The 23,339-nt window shown below is 35.7% G+C and overlaps 1 protein-coding gene across 4 annotated transcripts in view; it reads right to left on the bottom strand.

The window, feature by feature from the left end:
• Positions 1–3,308: 3,308 nt before the first annotated feature.
• Positions 3,309–23,339, bottom strand: part of LOC145979494 (DNA ligase 4-like) — a 63,008-nt gene continuing 42,977 nt past the window's right edge. For all 4 annotated transcript variants that reach the window (XM_083112426.1, XM_083112425.1, XM_083112427.1 and 1 more), the window contains 6 exons: positions 21,070–21,216; positions 17,198–17,315; positions 14,883–15,151; positions 12,932–13,051; positions 6,411–6,535; positions 3,309–3,710 (listed from right to left, as the gene is read on the bottom strand). In XM_083112426.1, the coding sequence (XP_082968552.1) occupies positions 3,563–3,710; positions 6,411–6,535; positions 12,932–13,051; positions 14,883–15,151; positions 17,198–17,315; positions 21,070–21,216 (927 nt within the window). In that variant the 3' untranslated portion in view covers positions 3,309–3,562. The remainder of the gene's footprint in view (positions 3,711–6,410; positions 6,536–12,931; positions 13,052–14,882; positions 15,152–17,197; positions 17,316–21,069; positions 21,217–23,339) is intronic.

The raw sequence follows: 23,339 nt of genomic DNA, 5'->3' as shown, positions 1-23,339 counted from the left end.
CCAAAATAGACAAACTTGACAATCATATTTTGACATATTTCACCAATTTCACGTTTTTACAACATATTTCTTCAATTTTGTTGTAATAAGGCATATTTCTGTATAATTTCGCAATTCTCTCGCACAAAATCAGTTATTTCATATTGTTTTCTTCGTAGTTTTAGCACAACGGATAGTTCATATTGTCGATGGCAGGATATGGAAGCTATGGAGCAAGAAAGGTGCAGTCTTTTCTTAGTACAGAAAAAACAATACCCCACTTTTTTTATCCCGCCGACAATTGATAGCCATGCAAACATTATTGAGGAAAAATGTTCTCTCTCATTGTTGCACGGGAAGTAAAGAAGTTTCGTTCTCATTTCTTTGCCTTTTTCGCTTTTCACAAAAATCAATCAAGAATAAAAATAACATTCGATACATTACAGCCCCTACTCTACTCTATCGGGTATGGGAGAAATTTGAGAGTACTATTGTACATATTTTTGACTTTACTGGGAATATTTCTGCATTTTTCTGACATATTTGTAATTTTTCATGATATATTTTCCAATTTATATGACATAATTACATACATATTTTACAGTTTTATAGGACATGAAGTCCCGGGCCCTAGTTATAACTGTTTTAAATGTTATGAATAACGCTATATATCATAGCAATCTACCACAGTTCACTTTAAAATATTCTTTATATCATACAAGATATTTGTTTAATCACAAAATCCATTTTTTTCCTCACAATGCTGTTGCAAATATAATGAAAATTATGCAATAATTTCCAGGATATGCAGACTCGACAAAGTAAGCAGTGGCAACTGTGTTGTAAATTTGCTGAGCTCGTTACTTAATGCTAGACATACGATTCTACATCCCAGTTCTGACACACAAAGATTTTTAAGCTACAGGGGGACAAATATTTTTTTATTGGATTTGTTTTTTGATTGGATCTGTCAATAAGAGTTTAAAATATTATTATACACTACACACTATCGCTATATTACTTACATTTGACTAACCTGGTATGCATAGTCTTGGGTCCAGCACTCCCTGAAGCTACCCTTCAGGATTGGCTCTTACCACTACCCTACCTAGACTCTGATAGGGCAAAATAGAAGAATAGGGGAAAAGGTGTGTACAAAATTCTAAAATAAAAAAAAAAGAGAACTACATTGATTGCAAGTGTTGTGTTTACAGAGACTGTTACGGAATTACTAGCAATATTACCTTCAGCTAATGGCTACTACAGTCGAACCCTGATTTTACATTTTCCCACTTTATTCATTGAATCTTGGTCACATCACAAAATGTAAAATTTTCCTATATTTTACATTTTCGCACGTTTCAAGTTCCTTCAGCTTTGTCCCTTGAAAAACGTAAAATCGAGGTTCTACTGTATTTCTCAGTTTCATACTTTCAGATTTGTTTCTTAAACCCTTTAGTAGGGACTCAACTTTATGGTGAATAAAAATTGACAAAAGCAGTAAAAAAAGCTACATCAGTAATGTAAACAGTTTTGAATTATACATATGCTTATTCAATTGTGCATGTAGATAGTTTTGATAAATTTAATTATGCAAAGAAGTTTGTTTTGGAGCACCCATTCATCTTATCAAAACATGTTTCCTATAAAGTTTGCATAAAACTAAGAAAACTGTCCAACATACAGTAAAACCTCGTTAATCCGGTCTAATCGGAGGGGGATAAGTTGACCGGATTAACTGAAATAACCTAAAAGAACAGTACAAAGTGCATTAAAACTCCGTTTATAGCAACAAAACACATTTATTATAGTGTATTTAAAGGGCATAGGCTTAAATACACTATATAGTACAGTAAAATGTACAGCAATACTGTGGAGGACTATGATGAATGTGATTGTTGACTTCTAGCCACACTTAAAACCTTGCATTGCTTTTTTTCTTGCCTTTTGCCTGTCTGTATTGATTGATTGATTGATTGATTGATTTAGTTTATTTTACTTTGCGTTTTTGTGCCTCTTGGCTAATTTGCGAAGATGGGGATGAGAGATGAAATGATGAAATTGATGAATGGACATTCACAAACAACCAAGCCCGAGCAGGATTCGAACCCGGGACCCTTGGCATCGCAGCGCGATGTGCTGTCTGTCTGGATTAAGCGAAGTCTGTCTTATCGTGGTCCAGATTAACGAAGTTTTACTGTAGTTTCATTTTATGCCATTTCCCATTTAAAATTTTGAGGAACCTCCTGGCACCACTCGAGGTAGGGGGAAGCAGGGGGGATTTTCAAAATGCACTAGTCAATTCACCCTGCATGTTTTCATGCGATGTGTAAGATTTTTATAATTTCTTCATTTGTATTTCCAATCACAAATTGGTAACGCAAACTAAAATGCTGTAAATTTCCTTGTGTTTTTCTAATTTGGTAATATTTGGAAAAAAAGGATGTTCAGTTTGCAAAAAAAAATAAGAATTTTTGCAATATTTTGCAAATCAAATTCATGCATATTCATTACTTTAGATTTGCAGAAACTTAAAAATTACATTGTTTTTTCAAATTTTCCATTCTCGCTCATGGCGAAGATTCAATATCCCTATCCATTAAACAAATGCTTTCTGTATAAATTAGGGAAATTCATTTTAATAATATGTGATTAGTACAGGCATGCATATTTTGTTTTTGATAAAAACGAGAAACTTGAAATAACACATGTAATATTAATTTTTCATGTTTCTGAACGGTGTGAGATTAATTTTTTTAACCCTGTTTTTCACAAAATGATGCAAAAATGAACTTCAAAATGCAAAACAGACTCTTCAACACGAAATTTAGTTTATTTACTGATGTGACACTTTCTGAAGTTTGAATTATCCTGTGAGTTATGCAATTCACAAAAAATTGATTAATTCTGTTGTAAATATTTGAGAAGTAAAAATGGATCCCTTTATACAGGAACAAAGTTAATACTTTGGTAACTACATAAATGTGTTATTAGAAGGGATATGTTTATTCTGTGCAATAAGTGCAGCATTTAAATCAAATTTAGGATTATATTCACAATTTTAAAAGCAAAATGTCATTTTATATACCACTTTTGATCAGTTTTTTCAGCGCTATAACTCCAAAATTTTATTTTATTTACCGCTTTTGAACCTCAAATAGACTGTTTTTGTAACAAAATTTTGCTTTTTAATTTTCCAAGAATAGGTGCCTCTAGAGGTTAGTATTTCTCCTCTGCTTTATGTTATTTCATAACATAAGATTTTTTTACTGTCAGAAAACCATAAAGTAGAAAATATTCAATTTATTTCACACACAGTACATCATCAGTAGCAATAACAAATGTTTCAATATTAACAAACTCAATATTTGCTTTCAAACACAAAAAATAATACTAAAAATTTAACATGAGATCATTGAAATGATTTAGAACACACTACTACTTCTAAAAAATTATAAATATATGCACATGACAAGAACACCATAACAAATTTTCACTGGCCCATCATTTGCGTAACTGTTGGTTAAATGAAAAGATGGTTTATCACAGGTGCAGTTTTAACTTCAATGTCATATAACAGAAATTAGTCAGGAGGACAAGGCTGAAATAAGACCTCTTCTAGTCTTTTACACTGAGTTGCGCTCTCTTCTATCCATTTTTCTGTTACCGCATGAAACTTCTTGCGTCTCTTCTTATTCGTCTCATGTAATTGTGGCCATCTTGCCAAACAGCTGTAAAAATTCAACAAGAAACTAATCTTTGCAATTTTCCACGGGATTACAGTAGTATTTCTATCAAAAATATATTTATATATCTGGTTCCAGAAATTTTGCTGTTTTTCCCCTGCTGAAAGCTCAAAATGATTTCAGTAAATAAATGTGTTTTGAAATGAATCTGAAATTTTAGACGATACCTAGGGGCATGCATATTTAGTTTTTGGCGAAAAAACGAAATTTGAAAAAACACATTGTAGTGTTAATTTTTCATGTTTTTGAAAGGTGTGAGATGCATTTTGTGACCATGTTTTGTCACGAAATAATGCGAAATGAACTGCAAAAAGCGAAATTAACCCTTACACACGAAATTCAGGGTTTATTCACCGACGCAGCACCTTCCGAGGTCTGAATTATCCTGAGAGTTATGTAATTACCGGAAAATTGATTAATTCTGCTGTTAATATTGGAGAAGCAAAAATTGACTCCTTTACACAGAAATAAACTTAATACTCTGATAACTACATAAATGTGCTATTAGAAGTGAAATGTTAATTCTGTGGAATAAGTGTAGTTTTTAAATCAAATTTAGGATTATATTCACAATTTTAAAACCAAAATTACTTTTTATATACCACTTTTCATCCATTTTTTCACCGCCATAAAAGGTAAAGTGTTCCCCTGTGCATAGCACCACGCCATGAAGGCATATAGGGGGTGTGGGGGTAACGCCCCACACTTTCTAGATCCGGTCGTGAGTGGGGGTGATGTGATCAGCATCACGCCCCTGACTGCCTTTACCCCCCCAGGGTTTCCCCCAGGTACCCATGTTATTCGACGCTGGGTGGGCGCCGGGGCCGCTTCCACCGTTAGAAAAGTTCCCGGATTTGAACCGGCCGGGGATCGAACCCGGAACCTTTAGCATGGTAGTCAGACGCGTTACCGACTGAGCCACCGTGGCCTTTCACCGCCATAACACCGATATTTTATTTACCGCTTTTGAACCCGAAATTGACTCACTTTTTGTACCGAAATTTTGCTTTTTTATTTACCAAAAATATGTGCCTCTACCGATACCAAAAAATAACCTGTAGCACAACAGCCCATTGAGGGCCTGGGACTACCCACCGATTACCAGCCTAACTTCCACCTGATCCTACTCACTCACTCACCCGAGGTGATCATTCAACCAGTTACGGGGTGACGAATGGTCAGCACGACGAATCCCCAGTCATTGTTGTAGGTTTTCTTGACCGGGTTACGCTACTCATTCGTAGCTCCCGACTGCTTCACAAAGGTGGATGGCCACCAGTCCCATACACAGGCCGAAATCTCAGGAGAAAAGTTGTTAAGCTTTCCCCAGGAGACTCGAAGCTGCGCACGTCTAGTAGCTGGAGCCCAAAGCCTGATGCCTTAGACCACATGGCTATGGTGCGGGACACGAATACAAAATTTACCGATACCAATATTCTTCCAATCTGATATAAAATCTCAATAGTTCATTGACCTCATTAATAAATGTTTATTACCAAATGAACAAAGCTTTTGCAATGTAAAAGAAACTGTACATTTTGACATTTACTTTTAAAAAAACGAACTGAATGGAGATCACATGTTCATATCCATAAAATTATAACAAAATGGCACAATATTGTAAGATATATTGGATCAGTACAATTATGATACGATAGAGCACCGATTAACCTGTTCCATCCTTAAAATATATATATTGCTTTCCATAGTTTCGCTTTACTATTGATGCTGTCAGAAGCCTACTGAACACAATCCATTTTCTACTGTTTTTCAGCACATGGGCAGAAAGAGCCCATTGGGAGCCAACACCCTGCCAATGCCATAGGGCTTACATTTAGTGATTCATTGGATGACGCGTGGCCAAAGTGTATGCTGTTATCTGACACTGAGACACGAGTCCAGTACTACTGCTTCCAGATAGCTGCCCAATACACGGTCGGGCCAACAATGGAATTTTGGTGCTCTGGGAGTCAAACCTGAGACCACTCATACTTACGATTAGGCTATGCAAGACTTGAAAATACCTAATGAAAATAGTATTTGCGCACCTTGAACAGCAATAACAACCATGGCAAACTTACAAGTAATAACTGACCCAATATAGTGTCTTATGCATGCACATAAAAATATACATTTTCTCAATGAAATAGGTAGCTAAAAAATATACAGTGGACATTCATATTTACAATGTGCGAATTACTCACAATATTAACAATATAAATGCAATTTTACTTACGTTTTTGCGAATATGATATGTTTTCTTCAATTACGACGTTTCGAGAGAGAACTTCTCTCTTCTTCAGGTTTCGGTGTTATAAGCAATTCATAACGTCATAGCTTCGTCAAAATATTTCTTCCATAGTCAACCTATACTTTTCCCCCGCTCACATTTCACCTAACCCTTGATCCTGTTGACTATGGAAGAAATATTTTGACGAAGCTATGACTTTATGAATTGCTTATAACACCGAAACCTGAAGAAGAGAGAAGTTATCTCTCGAAACGTCGTAATTGAAGAAAACATATACTTGCAAAAACGTAAGTAAAATTGCAGTGGAGCCTCCATAATATATTTTTCAGTGCTACAAGGTGAAAAACTTAAATGCGGGAAAATATACACTCCAAAAATATAAAATTGGAGCCCCCACTGTATATTCTAATGAAAAAATTAACCAAGACACCTACTTTGAATGCAGAATGACGTGGGTAACATCATCATCTAAGGATTGCAACACACGGCCACCCAAAAACTGAAATTGCAGTTCAACAATATCTAGCCTTTCACTGGTTTCAGATGTACAGCTGCCCAACTGAAACAAACAAACAAAAAAAAAAAGTAATCTTAATATACACCTTAATTTCAATAGTATAAAATTTTGAAATTTCCTATATTTTAGGAACGCTTTTTCAATGTCTAGTTAGTCTTTTTCTTATTTATCTGACAGTTGGAAATAATCACCAGTCTTAACCAGTACTCGGTTTGTCCAAGTGAAAGTGACAGTTAACTAATTGTAACATCAAATCCTGGCAATGTTGAAGCATAAAAGTATTAGGAAACAAAAAACCTTTCCAGTGAACATGCTTTGCAAACCAATATGACAATATCTGTCATGACTGTGACATTTGTAATGTAAATTAAGGCCGATTGTGCCGAAACTGCCCATAGATGGCATTTGAGTGCTAAATTTATATTGAACCGAACATTAATACAAAGATTTGATAATAGATGGCCTCAAGGTACTCTATGTGAAATTAGCATGAATGATTGTATAAGCGATAAAAATATAAGATTGGATTGTGTATACAACAAAAAATAATATTTTCCAAAATAGATTATGAACATTTAAAATGTATCGCAATAGTAACGTACAATGTGAAATTGCAACAAAAGAGAAACTTTCGTCAACACCGGAAGAATGCGCAATAAAAGTGAACTGGTTCGAAGCGGGTCATCGAACCCGTTGCCTGTGCATAAGCGGTGGAATGGACATAGTGGGAATCGGATCGGCGGAAATGTTCGTGGACTCGGTCCGGGAGAAGGAAGAAGCTTTGGCGGATGTGAAAGAATTTGTGATAAGCATCAATGGAAATCGAACATAATAGGAAGTGATAAGTGAATCCATTTGCCTTATTGTTTATGAAGGACTGTTCTTCAAAATTTCCGATGAGTATTTACCCTCCATGGTGTCTAAAAATGGATATTTTAAATTAAAGATGACGGAATTTTCCTCCGATGTCAGCTGTCCTGTAAGTACTAATCTGCTGTCATTTCTTGCATCACAGTTATATGAACGGGAAGGATCGTGAACTATACAAAAGTTCTTTCTCAAATATATTAATGCTAGCATCCGTGTGTCAAATTATGGCCAAGATTTGTGTGCTTTCCTTGTATTGAGTTTCTGCGGGAAACTTGGCATCCTAGGCAGCCATATTGAATTAAAAGAAAATGAGAACCGTTGTGGAATTTACAATCAGTCGTGAAAGAATGTTATAGGTCTCAGACGTTTGTCTTTACGGCAAAACTTCTGATGGATGATTCAGTATTGATTTTTTTTTTTAATAATATAATGCCAGTACATGAAACTTTTATAATTTTCTGGTAGGAAAGATAATAATGCATACTTGGCACATGGTATATGAGAAGAATACTTATTGTCAATTACAAGTTTGTTTATGTTCTGATGTAAATAAATAGTTGACGTCAAACCAGTATTTCTGACTCCGAATCAACAATTTGTATCCATGCATGCTTTAGTGTAATTTAAATGGTATCATGTTAATCATAATATTTCTTTCAGGATGGGAAGGTTCATCTCGCTCTGGTCTTCTAGGGCAATAAGCTGACCTTCCATTTCAGCAAGGGTTTTCATGTTCAAGTCTGCTGTTCTGGGTTGGGGTGTACGGAAAGCTAGCATACTCCCCCCCCCCCTTTTCTGGTTAAGCGAAATAGTTGAACTTCTTTGAGTTTACGAATTTCAGTGTAGATTAATTGTTTTGTTTTTCTTTCTAAAAGCCTGCGGGAATTTAAGTTAAAGGTAAGGGCTAGGGGTGAGCTTAATTCATTCGCAGAGCTGTTCATACTAACCGGTTGGTCACCGTATGGGTTATTTTTGGACGTTGATTTTTTTTAACTTGGAGCTTTAAGGGTATGATCTCATGAGAACAATCACAATGCTGCGTATCCGTGCGTTGCTTGACGGGTGAGTCCAAAGTGCGGTGGCTCTAAAATTTTGAGGGAGAATTTAGGTTTGGGAACTTTGTAGAGCTATTGCATGAGGACACATAGGGATGGGGAAGTCTCGTCTGCCTAGTCTCGTCATACCAACATCTAAAAATACGAGGGTAAATCAAAAACTAAAGGCAATTTTGTGTTTTTGCAGGAATAAACAAAGACTGGGTGTCATAGGTGTAGCTAGAACTTTACATTTGGGTGTGCACAAAGAAAAAAATGAGGTCTTGTACCTTTTTAATAGCATATTTTGCAATACAATCACTTGGCTCTTAAACTGCACTGATGTTTGTAAAGGAATATAAATTCACTAAATGACAGTGTTGAAAATTTCTGAATATATATAGTAGAAAAAAATCCAATTGCATAGAAATTACACACACACAAAATGTTCATAAATGTTGCAAACAAATACATCAAAATACACGCCATCTATAACAAGAGACGTCTGTCAAAAGGTACAATGTTCTTAAACCCATCAATACGTTTATTTACATCAATAGACTAAGCTTTTTTCCTGTTCCACAAATAACAAGAGCAGGGCTTCCAATCTATCCTGCTTCCGAGTTGATCTTAATTTAGTTTTAACTTGGGTAAGCTTGGAGAAAGCTCTCTCACACGTACAGCTTGTGACAGGTATAGAAGAAAAGCACTGTAGTACAGAGTAGAATGCAGTAAATATATTCTCTCTCTCTTCTTACTCAAACCACTCCTGTAGCGTAACAGAAGAACTTCCCTTAGGTACAGATGATTTTCCTTTCAGAAGTCTTACTTCTGCTGACAACTCGTTGCCTGACAATTTGAATGTTCTAGGTAAGACGGCTATTTATTCATCCTTTACATTCAAGTCAACGAGATTCTCCTCTTCCTTTGTTTCGTCCAAATACTGCGAGCTGACTGATTCGTCAGGAATCCTTGCAATTTTGTGCCTCTTCACTGGAGGAATTGGAATCTCCAGACTATCACAGACCTTAATAGCTTGGTTGAAGAGTTCCATGAATTGAGATGATTTTCTCATGGATTGCACAGCATTGCGAATCAATCTGACACTAGATACAGCCGAAAGTAGATTTACATCTGGACTTTGGATTAACTTGCTAACCTTCACGATCATTTGTAGGACTGGATGCAACATTGTGAGACAAAAGACGAACTGAAACGATCTGACTTGTTGTTTTAGTCCATTCCCTTTAGCTCTCACATCACCCTGATGACTGTTTTGAGTGATTTCTTCCAAAGCCAAAATAATTGCAGAGTAGTTCCTTTTCACTGCAGAAACAGCTTCAGCACGGCACGCCCATCTCGTTGTTGACAAACACTTCAGTGTTCTTAAACTTAAACCAATTTCCTCGAATACACTTTCAAAACCTGCATGCCTTGACGAACTACCTTCAATGAAAGAGTTAAGGAATTGAACTGTTCCAAAAAAAACTGAAACTAGTCTATTTTCGGGTTGCGAGTTACATGAGTCCACAAGTACAAGATTCAAACAATGAGCATAGCAGTGAACATACATTATTGAACTGTTCTTTTATTTGCACTTCATTTACACCCCAGATAGTGTCCCAGACATTGTTGCATCGAAGCAAACTGAAAGTACATTTTGCCAATCAACACCAAACTCGGACACTTCTAGTGCTAACGTATTATAAATTGTCTGTGCATCTACAGAAGATAACTTACGAAGAGCCACTAAATGCTCAACAGTTAACTGTTTAATGACATCAAAAAATCGAAAAACTATAGACATCTGTTCATGATGACCACAATCACTCATTTCATCGGCGATAATGCACACGTTTGTTACAAGTAATGACATTTTCAACTTCCTTACAAGAACATTTTTCAAACTGCAGATTAGATCCTTCTGAATTTGTGGACTTAAGTAAGTGCAATTTTTTGGCCCGTTCACTAAGTGTTCTTTCAAAATGGGGTCATATTTTGAAATTAAATCAACTACATCTAGAAATAACCCCCTGTCATATGCTTCTTTGTTCTCTGTATGACCTCTCAATGGGCGGCCTCCTTTTGTAAGACAAAGAATTATGTTTATTAGCCTCTCCATGATTTGTCGATTTTGCAGTCTTGTATGTTCTTGCTTTGAAAGAAAAGCTCTCTTACACTCATCTAATTGGACGTCAATTGGTTTATTTTTATTGTAGTTTGACCTGGAACTTAAGCTTTGCTGGTGTCCTTTAGATTTTTCATGACTTCAAAAACATTTGTTTGCTCTATGCCATTTTTTAAAACCTCGTGTAATGAATGCTTGATCAAGGTGCTCTCTCACTGATGCATTGTTTGAAGCAAAAACTCTGCAGTAAAAACAAAATTCAGAGTCAACAGCTATACTATGTATATTCCAACCATTTGTAACTGTGAAACCAGCTAGATTGAAAAGCCCTTTCTTTCCCACCTATTCTACTTCTAGGGAAAACCACCAGGTTTGGTTGGTACGGTCCTAATTTCACCCATCACATTCTGTTCTGTTATGTAGTATTGCATTCACAGGGTCACAAGGATCTACTGATATGTCAATAGGCTTACCTGGTGTTTGTTCAGCGTCAGGAGTACCGAAACAGGATGGTTTGCTGTTTACAAGTTCACCGATACCACGACAACTTGCACTATCACAGGCACTACCACTTGAACTTTCAACTGTCTGGTTCCGATCAGGACCACCTGGTGTTTGTTCAGCGTCAGGGGCATCGAAACAGAATGGATTGTTATTTACAAGTTCACCGATACTACAATAACTGGCATCATCACAGGCGTTTGAACTTTCAACTGTCTGCTTTCGATCGGGACCACCTTCGATTCTTTTCAGTCTTACGACAAAATGATCCATCTTCTTTTAGAACATAAACTCACTATTACACGAACGAAATATCACGTCCACAATCAGCAATTTTCATCAAATAATGGCTCCTTCGATCATTCCGAGAGATGAACTTGCTACAGAATCCGAAAAAGCAAGTACAACGACAGTTGCAACGAAGTAAACTAGTCGGTTCAGGACAGAGATTTGAATACCAGCCACCAGCGACATTGATAAATAAACTTCTAACAATATAGTTGCATTGTCAAAATGTTTACTGATAAGCTTTCTGCCCCACAGAAAGCATACAATAATTAGTTGATTGTTAAAATGGAGGGGAAGCCAATTGTTGGCAGCAAATATGTTACTGTGACATTGTTGTTATTGTTATACATATTGTTTCCCCTGTATTATATTTTTAATTTCGAGCGTTCAGTAAAGAAAAGAACCTGTTTCCACATTTCCACAAATATAGGTTAGTTTTAGACCAATACTGAGGAAGGGAGTGGGATGTGGGGATAAACTCAGAGAGTTTAGTATTTCGAATAATCTCTACTTTTAATAATTTTGTCCTGGAAAAAGAAAGATGCCGCTTTTTTTCTCTCGTATGGAAATATCTGTCTTTAATTCTCTTTGACAAAGCAGCCCATTAGAGTGTGCCTAGGCACACCCAGCACACCCCGTAGCTATGCCTATGCTAGGTGTGTGTGATGTCACCATGTGTATACTTGGAGTGACGTGTAAGTAGGAGTATCCATCACTGCCCTAAAAAGGTCACACGTACCACTCCACGGATGCATCCACTGTCGGCTGTTTGCACAGCATGGAGCAAGCAAGCACCATGACTCAACGAAAGGTGTATGAGTGGGTGGACTGCTTTAAAGCAGGACGCACAAGTGTAACGGACGACAGTCGAAGTGGATGCCCAAAAACATCCCGCACAGAAGAAAACATCCAACGGGTGGATACCGTTATCAGGGACGATCTAAGAATCACAATAGCACAAGTAGCAGAACTCTTGGACATCAGTTTCGGATCAGCATATGCAATAGTACATGATGAATTAGGGTACCATAAAGTTTGTGGGAGGTGGGTACCCAAGGAACTCACAGCTGGTCATCAGCAGCAGTGGCTACCCACGATAATGCCAGGCCTCATGCAGCAAGGGCAACAGTAGACACTGTGCACAGGCTTGGCTTTGAGTTGCTTCCCCATTCTCTGTACAGTCCTGATCTGGCACCATTGGATTACCACATCTTCGGCCCTTTGAAGGAGGCTCTGCATGGTCATTCGGTTCAGGTCAGATGACGAGGTCCAGCAGGTGGTGCAGAGGTGGTTTTTGAGCAACCAAAAACCTTCTTCGCGGACGGGACACAGAAGCTGATTGCATGATACAAAAGTGCATTGCCGTGCAGGGGGTATATGTGGAAAAGTGATATGTGTAGTTCTTCTTCTTGTGTGGAAATAAAGATGTTATGTGAAAATTGCCTTTACTTCTTGATTTACCCTCGTATTTACCCCACATTTTCTACTCAACAAAAATAAATCAAAATCAACAACCGTTAAAATATTGACATTTATACAGTATTTTTGAACTTTGCAGGCTCCTGTTTATTAACACACACACGTAGAATGAAAAACAAGAAAGGAATACATACATACCTCTTCATATTTATCAAAGTATGCCCTGCACAAACGGAAAATGCCATATGGACTTGGTCCTGAGAACAATTCTATGTCGAACTCTGCTATCTCATGTTGTAAGAGCTTCATCGTAGCTCCCTACAAAACATTTCAATTTCAAAATTAGAACACTAACCAGTCAATTCAACACAATAATCATCTTTGTCAGAACTTCAATGTCCCAGTGTGTGTGATAAATATATATCTGTGTTCGCACAGTCATATTTTGATGATATTTTGCATTCAGGCACTCTGACATAAAGTTGTATAGAATGCAAAATAGTTATGGCTCAAGAACAGATTTCCGTGTGAGGCAAGCAAGTTAATAAAATATTAATTAATTCTTCATCAAAACTACATGTAAAACAAATATAACAGACAAGATCCAAAGACTAAGCGTAAAGTACTGGCAGAAACCTGAATGTTTACTTTTAGACGAGAACATGAAATGCGAGATTCTACAGTGAAATGTTCATATTCCATATTTTGCGATGTTATAAGGCACATTTTCCTGCCATATTTTGTTAGGATATGGTTCAAAATAAATGTTGAAATGCAAAATAAACTCCTTAAACATGAAATGTTGTACAGTGGGACCTAGATTTTATATTTTTAAGGGGACCAAGCTGAGAATAAATAAAAAAAAACTTAAAATGTGGGAAAACGTAAAATCGAGCTTCCACTGTATTTATTTTCCAACCAATACTCTCAAAATGGACTACTGTACATAAGAATAAAATTATTCTATGTCAGTATAGTAAATACTAGGGTAAAGTACCAATATAAAATTTACTGATACCGATAACAGATATTCTACTAATCCGATATAAAATTCTAAATGTTCTTTGAAGAACCTGAATGGTTTACTGACCTCCTTAATAAATGAGCTTCCAGGTGATTGCAGTGCAAAAGAAGTTGTGTATTTAGACATTTACTTTTTTAAAAAGTAGGGCATGGAGTTTATCTATAAAAATTAAACAAAATGGCAGAATTTTGCACTAAATTATAAATATTTATACGTATATCGGATCGATAGAATAATCGGTAATTTTACTGATACACAGATATGGCTATATTGGTTGATACCGATAGAGTACCGATTAATCTGTCCCATCCCTTGTAAATACAATACCGTATTGTCAATACGGTATTAGTCAGCTTAAATTAAATGCCTCAGAATTGTTATAATATGTATTTGAAAAGAATCAATAAAATTTATTGTGTAATATCTGTTATGTAGGCATGGGTCTTACAGCACGAAAGTGATGAATCTTCTTCTTCTCTTTCTCTCTCTCTCTCCTGAGAGAGAGAGAGAGAGAGAGAGAGAGAGAGAGAGAGAGAGAGAGAGAAGATTCTTGAGGAAAATGTGCGGTCACTGGAAGAGTGAGCCTGGTGGGAAGTATTCAAAGGGCAGTGATTGAAAAAGGGTCAGATTAAGGAAACTGACATGAGGAGAGAGGTGTGTCGGATGGTGGGTAGCGAGATTCTGCATGCACGGATAGATAAGTTCCATCATTCCTTACCACAGCTAAACATTTTTATAACCATTAAATTACATATAGGGCACTAAGTGAAAGAACTTTCTTTCTTCTGCTGTGAGTGAGTGAGTGAGTGAGTGAGTGAGTGAGTGAGTGAGTGAGAGAGAGAGAGAGAGAGAGAGAGAGAGAGAGAGAGAGAGAGAGAGAGAGTGAGTGTGAGTGTGAGTGTGAGTGTGTGTGTGTGTGTGTGTGTGTGTGTGTGTGTGTGTGTGAGAGAGAGAGAGAGAGAGAGAGAGAGAGAGAGAGAGAGAGAGAGAGAGAGAGAGAGAGAGAATGAGAATGAGAATGAGAATGAGAGTGAGAGAGAGAGAGAAGCATCCTCCCCCCCCCCCCGTATCTTCCTTTCAAACTATCTCTATTTCTATTTCTCTCTATGCTGCCTTCATACTCACCTTTTCCATCTTCTTCAAGACTTCGCGAATACTTTCCGTTGTCGCAGGGATGGTGTAGCTGTCACCAAACTCATCGAACTTGGTGGCCAGTATATCTGTTGTCCTGTCCGAGGTGCTGATGAGATCCAAAGGTGCCCACGGCAAGAGGGAACACTCTGATATGCAGCGAAGGAACCACTTTGCATGTGCCACATCATATTTCCCAGATCGAGCTATATTCTTCACCCGTATGGTTTCGCTCGAAGCTACTACCACGTATGTATTACTTCCTGATGAAGAAACAGGAATGAATACAGTCTGTGGGCATTATGTATATCATTTACAGAAGTGGTTATGAAACAGTAAAATAAGAATGTACAAGTTTGGACAAATATAATGTAGAGATATGAAATTTACTGATCCAAAGAACTTATTTTCTACCAAACCGATATAAAATGTTCCTTCAAGAACATGATTCAGTCACCTCCTTAATTAAAATATGTCATCAGGTGTCCTTGAGAAAAAACTGCATACTCAAGACATTTTCTTAAAAAAAAAAACTGGCATCGAGGTGGACTGATTTAAATCAGGTTCATTTAAATCGAGATTTAAATCAAGTGATTTAAAAAAATCACCGATTTTGATCACTTTTTTAAAGAAATAATTTATAGAATAATGAACATAACGATTTTGTATATATCAGAATCACTCTTGGTGAAAGTACATTAATCTCGTAATTATTGAATGGTGTTTATTAGGCTCTAAGAAAGGAAACAAAATATATGTACTGATGGGGTGAAGCTCATACGAAAGGAAATGCAATGTAAACTATAAACATACTTTACCTTTTTTTAAAATTCGATAAATTGTATAGGCAAAAATAGCAAACATTTTGTGTAGAATAATAAACAAAATACTAATCATATTAAACCATACATAGTGTCATTATCATTAAAAATAAATAAACATGGTAGCTGATATTTTCCAAACCATCATTTAAAAAATTGCCAAAATACAAAGACTATAAAAAATATTTTAAGTTACAATTATATAGTAGATCCAGAATGTTTTTATTTTCACTGAAAAGTTACTGAAATTATTATAGTCTCATACACATTCTACAAACATTTCCATGGTAGGTTCATATATACAGTATCAGTAACAGAAAAATGTATATTTACTAGGGATGTGCCGAAGCCGATTACAGATGTATGAAAATCGGCCGAAATTGACACATTGGCATCGGTATCGGAATCGGCAAAAATCCGATATTTAAACCGGTACAGATTATACTAGAGTTTTTACCTTCTAATAAGTTTTATATTCTTGTTTTGTAAGATTTATTGAAAATTTGGTTATGATTCGTCATTATTGTAGAGTTTTTGTAATAAAATTATTGCAAACTCATTCAGAGGATCAACCTAACTAGAAATCGGAGATAAAACAGTACATTGCTGAACCAGGATCTGCTGTTGTACTAATGTTTAATCTCTTGAGAATCCATGTTCTTCTTAAAGGTTCACATAACATGTTGTAGATGCAAATGTACATTCGCACCTCTTGAGAATATATATGTATATACATATAATATGCAATAGAAATGTACATAGCAAATTCATTTTTGTCATGCTGAAAATAACATCCCATTTCTGTTTAATAATCTTATGTATTGGAATCGGTTAAATATCGGCATCGGTATCGGTTTCAAAAATTATCGGTGAGTACATCGGCATCGGTAAATTTTCAGCTTCGTCACATCCCTAATATTTACATTTTTTTTATTTACTTTAATCAAACTGTTCAAATATTTTACAGGCCCATTTACCAGAAAAAGCATTTTTATAAAAAAAACATATCAATGTGTATAGTACCAAAAACCATATAAGCAATTTTAAGTGAGTTTTTTAAAAAAATAAAAAGAATCAATTTGAATCAAAAAACCTGATTTAAATTTTAAAAATTATCAACAATGATTTTTTAAAAAATATATATCATGATTTTTATCTACGCTGCAGGGTATACATATTACATGTTTATATTCATAAAAATAGCTAATGGTAGAAATTTGCACAAATCTGCAGGACATTTATGGCTATATCAGATCAGTAATTTTACTGATAATTTTACTTGATACCTATATCAGCTTTTTATCAGTAGAATACCGATGAAACTGTCTCATACCTAACATTGGAAAATACTAAAAATAACATATATTCATGTAAGTTTGTACTACAATGCAAATGTAAAAAATGTGCAAAAAAGTCTTTCAGCTATCTAAAACAAATAATATCATTCAAAATCTTGAGGAGGAGGGGAGGGATGGCAATTTCTCATACCTGGATTCTGAACAATTGTCCCTCCATTTTGGGCAACTAGCTTTTCAAGGTCCTGTTTTGAATATTCTTCATACCCTGTTACAATGCAAAATTCCTTTCCACCAAATATTGTTGAAGTCTGAAAAAAAAGTGACCTTTCAATCAACATCTTCCAGCCAACTCTCCAAAACGACAAAACACTGCCATAGTTAACTACTTCTTGCTAAATTTATGTATGTAATCAGGTGACTACGGCTTTTGCCTTTGAAAAAAGAAACTAAGGCAGGTGCATTATATCCACTTATTATTGTTATTATTTTTATGACAAAATGGTGGAACTGTGCACTAAATGACAAGCTATTTTACTGAAAAACTGATAAGCCTATACCAGGTGCTTCATAAATAATCCGAGGGGTTACAAAAATTGCAAGTAAAGTATTGTACTTATGTTAATGAAGCCGGTTCAGAACAAACGAGGAACGCAAACAGTTAGCTTTGAAATCTACACATGTTCAATGTATGCACCACGGGTGACACGGCACGCATCAACACGATAGTCTATGCCACACTCGTGTCAACATGGGCCTGTCGATAGCATCTATCGCTGCAATGATGAGGCATCCGTGAGACGAATATCCTGTCTTTGATGAAACCCCACAAAAAGAAGTCACATGGTGTAAGTTTCGGTGATCTTGGGGACCAAAACATTGCACAAAACACTGTGAGTGATGTGGGTGATTTGAGTGTCACCTAGCGGCAGGGATATGAACTCTCAGCATAACAAAACATAGCAACACAAACTGTTTGCGTTCCTCAATCGTCCTGGGCTGGTTTCATAAATTCAATAGTTTTGCTACATCTCCCGGCCAGGAGTATGAACACTCTTCTACACACAAGGCTTGCTGGGTTTAAGTAATAGTCTTAATATCGCATAATTAACGATTTATTGACAGCAATAGCTTTAATTAGCAACTTGTTAACAACACACATTTAAAAGAAGCTTCCACGAAGATACTTACTTTACACAAGCCTTACAGAGGCCAATCTTTTAATTTAATTCCAGCTCTGCTATTTCCAACAGATTATAAGCAGTAAAATAATCACAATATTATCACAAAAGGACTTACAATAACAAAAACTTAGACTTACAATAAAGTCATCTTTCATATTTTCCTTTCATCACCCCAAAAAGGCAACCAAAATCTCAATCTTTTTTCATAGTTACCAACTCGCTTATTTTTGCGGAGTTGCCAACATATGTGATAACACTAGATATGATAATACAGGCCCTCCTATACGTGTGATACACATACACAATAACATTGATTCAAACGAACATGTACATAAATTAAACAAATAAACAATAAATCTTTTGCTACAACGTAACTTGGGTCGTTGCAGTTTACTTGCACTAAATTTGTGTAACCCCTCAATTATTTATGAAACACCCGGTATTGACCGATAGAGTATGGATCGATCACTCCCATCATTACAATTTAATTATTTCAATATATAAACTGATAAGAATAGATCATAGACCCTGAATAAAACTATCGATGATTAAATTTTGAATCCATACGTTCCAATGTAGATAATTTTGTATTGGTACAGTGGAACTTCGATTTTACGTTTTTCAGGGGACCAAGCTGAAAAAACTTAAAGTGCAGGAAAATGTAAAATTGGGGAAAAATTTATACCATTTCGATCTATCGGAAACATGACTATTGAATGTATAATGTGGGAATATGTAAAAGCAGGAAACGTAAAATCGGGGTTCCACTGTACCTAACCAAAGTCTATTTACAATAGGGATGGGACCGATTAATCGGTACTCTATCGGTATCGGCCGATATAGGCATATCGGTGTATCGGTTTATCGGTAAAATTACCGATTATTTTACCGATCCGATATATCGATAAATATCTGATAGTTTAGTGCAAAATTCTGCCATTTTTGTTGTAATTTGTATGGATAATCTCCATGCCCTACTTTTTTAAAAAGTAAATGTCTAAATATGCAATTTCTCTTGCACTGCAGTCACTTTGAAACACACATTTTTTAAGGAGGTCAATGAACCTTTCAGGTTCTTCCAGGACCATTTCTAATTTTATATCGGATCGGTAGAATATCGGTTATCGGTATCGGTAAATTTTATATCGGTACTTTATCGGTATCGGCCAAAATTTCATATCGTCCCATCCCTAATTTACAATAACAGACTAAAACTGATAGTAGTCCGTTTGACTGCAGTTAGAAACAGAAAGCATTGTTCTCATTTTGCACTTTTTTTTACATTTTCCTAGCTTTTTTTGTTTTTAGGTCATTTTTCAATATTTTTTTGCCATTTTTATTGCATTTTTTATCATTTTATAAGTTCCTTTTTTCTTGTTCCCAGTTGTTTCAGGAATTTTAAATGCATTGGCTAGCATAGCATGCATTTTTAATTCACTAACATGGTCCTTTTAGCAAGTATGCCATTAATCATAAATATGGTTAACACAAAAGCACAATATTAGTTTTACCTGAAACCTCTGGCAATGGATTTTGTGGAATTAATTGTGGTAAATTTACATTTCTTCCAGCAAACTTAAAATATTTAGTTTCCCTTTTTGGCCACTATTATCGCTTTAATCTGTGCTTTTAAAGTAAAATTGGTCACAACATAAAAAATATATTTACACAAACTGATGGACACGGAACAAAGCTGTATTTTCAGATGCTGACCGACTACTGTATTGTGCAAGGCCCACTCTGAAAGGAATATTTTACGTAACCTTCAAGTAAAAATTTATAAAACTACATTAGCACATAATTGCTTTCATAGTTTAAACCACCAAACAACAGATTTTATCAAATTATGCATCTAAAGTTCAAATCACCAACCCTGAGACCTTCTGTAAACAAAACCATGTGCATGTAGAAAGCATTGCAAACTCGTAGAAGTAAAATAACCCACACGAAAATCCAGTGTTGTTACAGGATTCATTACGTAAGGTAAAACAATGGCCAATTTGTAGTATGGGATACGCTGCCGCAAATGACGTCTCATTTTATACCCACTGCTCTTTCTTTTGTACTTATTGCTTCACCTTTATGGTTAACTCTTTGCACCAGTAATCATTTCCCATAAACTTGGCTTGTTTCTTGCATGCAAATTGAATATATTTTACTTGCATTTTTTTAGACAAAATGACATGGTAATGTATATTTCTAAGGTTTGATATAGATAGGAGTGTATTTCAAATTTGTTTGTAGATTTTATGTAAATTGTATCTTATGTAAATAAAATATATAATGGGCATAAACAGCCATATACAATGCTGTAAGTCCAATAAATATATTGATGATGATGATCAAAACAAGACAAAGAAAGTTCGTAAATTTATTGCAGTTGGAAACTTTGACAAGCATCCTAATAACGATTTTTGTTCCGCCAAATATAGTGCACTTCGTAAAATAACTTGGTGACATCGCAAGGCAAGATAAGTGTGAACATTTTGTAGGAATATGAATTGTAACTTACAATGAGTTTAGAGATTTGTGTACATAATGATGTATTTTATAACATTGGTTATTTTCTAAAAATAATCATGTGAACAGCAAGGAAGTAGTGCCACTTTCAACATGACGAGTTCTATGCGTGCAGGAAAGTCTCAGTGTTCAGTGATACATCGAATCGGTGAGCCGGTTTGTTTACAGAAGGTCTCAGGGTTGGTGATTTACACTTTAGTCTCTTGTAATTTATGAAAAATAAAGCTTTCATTTTAAGGGCAGAAATTATTTCCAGGTCTTTTTTTTTTTTCAGTTTTAAAGTCATTCTTTAAATAATTTTAACGTCATTCTAAAGGTATTTTTTTAGATTATTTTAGGTCATCAACTACATTAAACCTACTTGTTCTATGGATGATACATCAACTCCTTGGAACTGACTTCCTAATGTAATGGTCTGAGTTGCACGTATCACCTTGCGTCTCTTGGATGGAGACACAGACTCCTCATTGTCATCTACATGTCTTGAATATAGCTTGCCGGATGACAGCTTGAAAGAAAAACATTCACAAAATGTTTATTCAACATGCAACTTAACATACAAAACCTTTTTATATAATTTTTAATAATTCAAATATATCTTATATCAACCTAATCACTACAAAGAATGTAATAATATTCACAAGATTCATTGTATAATTGCTTCTTAATGATACCAGAGCGTATAGAAGAGAAAGTGTGTGCACTTCGGTTTCTTCCCGTAAGCCAAGTGAATAGAGCGGTGCCCCACCGAAACACTGGCAGCACCTTCGCTTGCGGCGAGCGTCTTCTGCTTGCAGTGCGGCCGTGCTTTATGTAGAGAGTTGTGTTTTGTTGTATCAGAATAACATTGTGTACTTTTATTAAAGACAACGTTATTACGTTATTCACTTTAGTATCGTTAGATTTGTGATTGATTCGTTCTGACTAGTTTGTGTTGTGTTCAACGCATTATTATTGTGTTTGAGACAGCAGCGAGCAAAAACTACAAGATGCCTACGTGTTTCGTACCCGGCTGTAGATCTAGATATGACCGCTGTTCTTCAGGTAGTAGACATTTTTTTTTAGGCCACTAAAGACAAAATGGGAGTGTGCCATACCTAGAACAGATAAAAAAACTAAGTCATAATTGCTATGTGTGTGATATTCATTTTTCCTCTGACCGTTTAGTGAAAGTGCATTCGTTCATAGTGGATGGCGATACAGCAGAAATTCCACAACAAAGGTGGAAATTAAAACCAGAAGCTGTTCCTCATATATTTCCTAATCTGCCCAAATACCTCTCTAAGACAGTTAAGAAGCGAAAATCTCCCATGAAAAGGCAATCCTTGCGGACAGATGATAATAAAGTAAGTACTCGTCGCAATGTATCATTAAGCTTATCAGTAGAGGATGATTTGCTTCACACTGCGAATGCTAGCAATACAATAGCATTGCTAAAGAAAAACTTAAAAATCAGAAACGCAATTAATTAGAACGCAGAATAAACTAAAGGTCGCACAGGCTAAAATAAATTTGCTTGAAAAAGGCGTTAAAGATGCTAAATTAAAGACAACGGTCACACAGTCGAAACAGTCCGCGTCTCTTAGCAAAAATCAAAAAATTAGAAATACCAACTGAAAAGTAAGACAGAAATGAGACACAGTTCTGAGTTTATACTGGAGTCTCTTCTTTTAAAAATTAAGTCCCCAAGGGGTATAGACACTGTTTGCTACCTTTGCCTTCTGAAGATCACTTAGAAAAATTGGTGAAGGGTCTTATATGTCCTTATGCAATCAATTTACGTACCAGCAAAACTTGCTTTACTTTCGGGCGGAAACTGTGAATACAGGACTGAATCTCCTCTGACGTCTTTTGTTAATCAAATGCGAACTCTGGCAAGAGCAACCGAAAATAAAAATCTTTCGGTGAAGAAGCAAGCTGAAAATGAAATAAGGGAAAAATTTCCATTGTTGAAGATGAAATTCAAATACCGAACTGAGAAAACAACATACCGAACTTAAATGAACAAAGTGTTGGTAAATAATACTTGCCGTATCATTTGGCAGGATACATAGTGCGGTATATTTCCAAAGTGACGGATTGTAAACTGTGTACAACTTTTCTGCACGGGGAACCAACTAATGTACCTGCCCCACTTACACTAATCCAAGCCTATGGTTCGGAGGACGGCTGTACTACCTTACCTATGTATCGAAAAGTGTTTATGATGTTCTGCTACGAGTGGAAGAAGTTGTTGCAAAAAGAATTATCATGTGCTAATAATAATATATATAATAATAATAATATCGTCTTTATTGAGAGGGCGTGTTTCGGCCTCGCGGGCCGTTCTTACAACAAACCCTTAAAAAAAAACACATATTACAATTGACACTTTAACACTTCTTGAAAATCATTATTGCAGTAGAAAGAATAAAAGTAAAAAAATAAAAATAAAACATTCATACCTATAATGTAAAACAATTAATGTACTGAAGGTACAGACTTAAATCTAAAACCACAATTAGAATAGAATTATTACAGCTAATACTAAAACCAATGCCTCATTCCCATTCATTACAGGAAAGACAAATCCAGACACTATATTGTTTGGACAGTAGATGCTTCTTTAGATTTAATTTGTGTGTTCCAGGG

The sequence above is a fragment of the Lepisma saccharinum genome, chromosome 26, assembly GCF_977018435.1.
Source record: "Lepisma saccharinum chromosome 26, izLepSacc3.1, whole genome shotgun sequence".
Lineage (NCBI taxonomy): Eukaryota > Metazoa > Arthropoda > Insecta > Zygentoma > Lepismatidae > Lepisma > Lepisma saccharinum.
The sequence above is the reverse complement of the archived record's forward strand: the minus strand, read 5'-3'. Positions and strand labels throughout refer to the sequence as shown.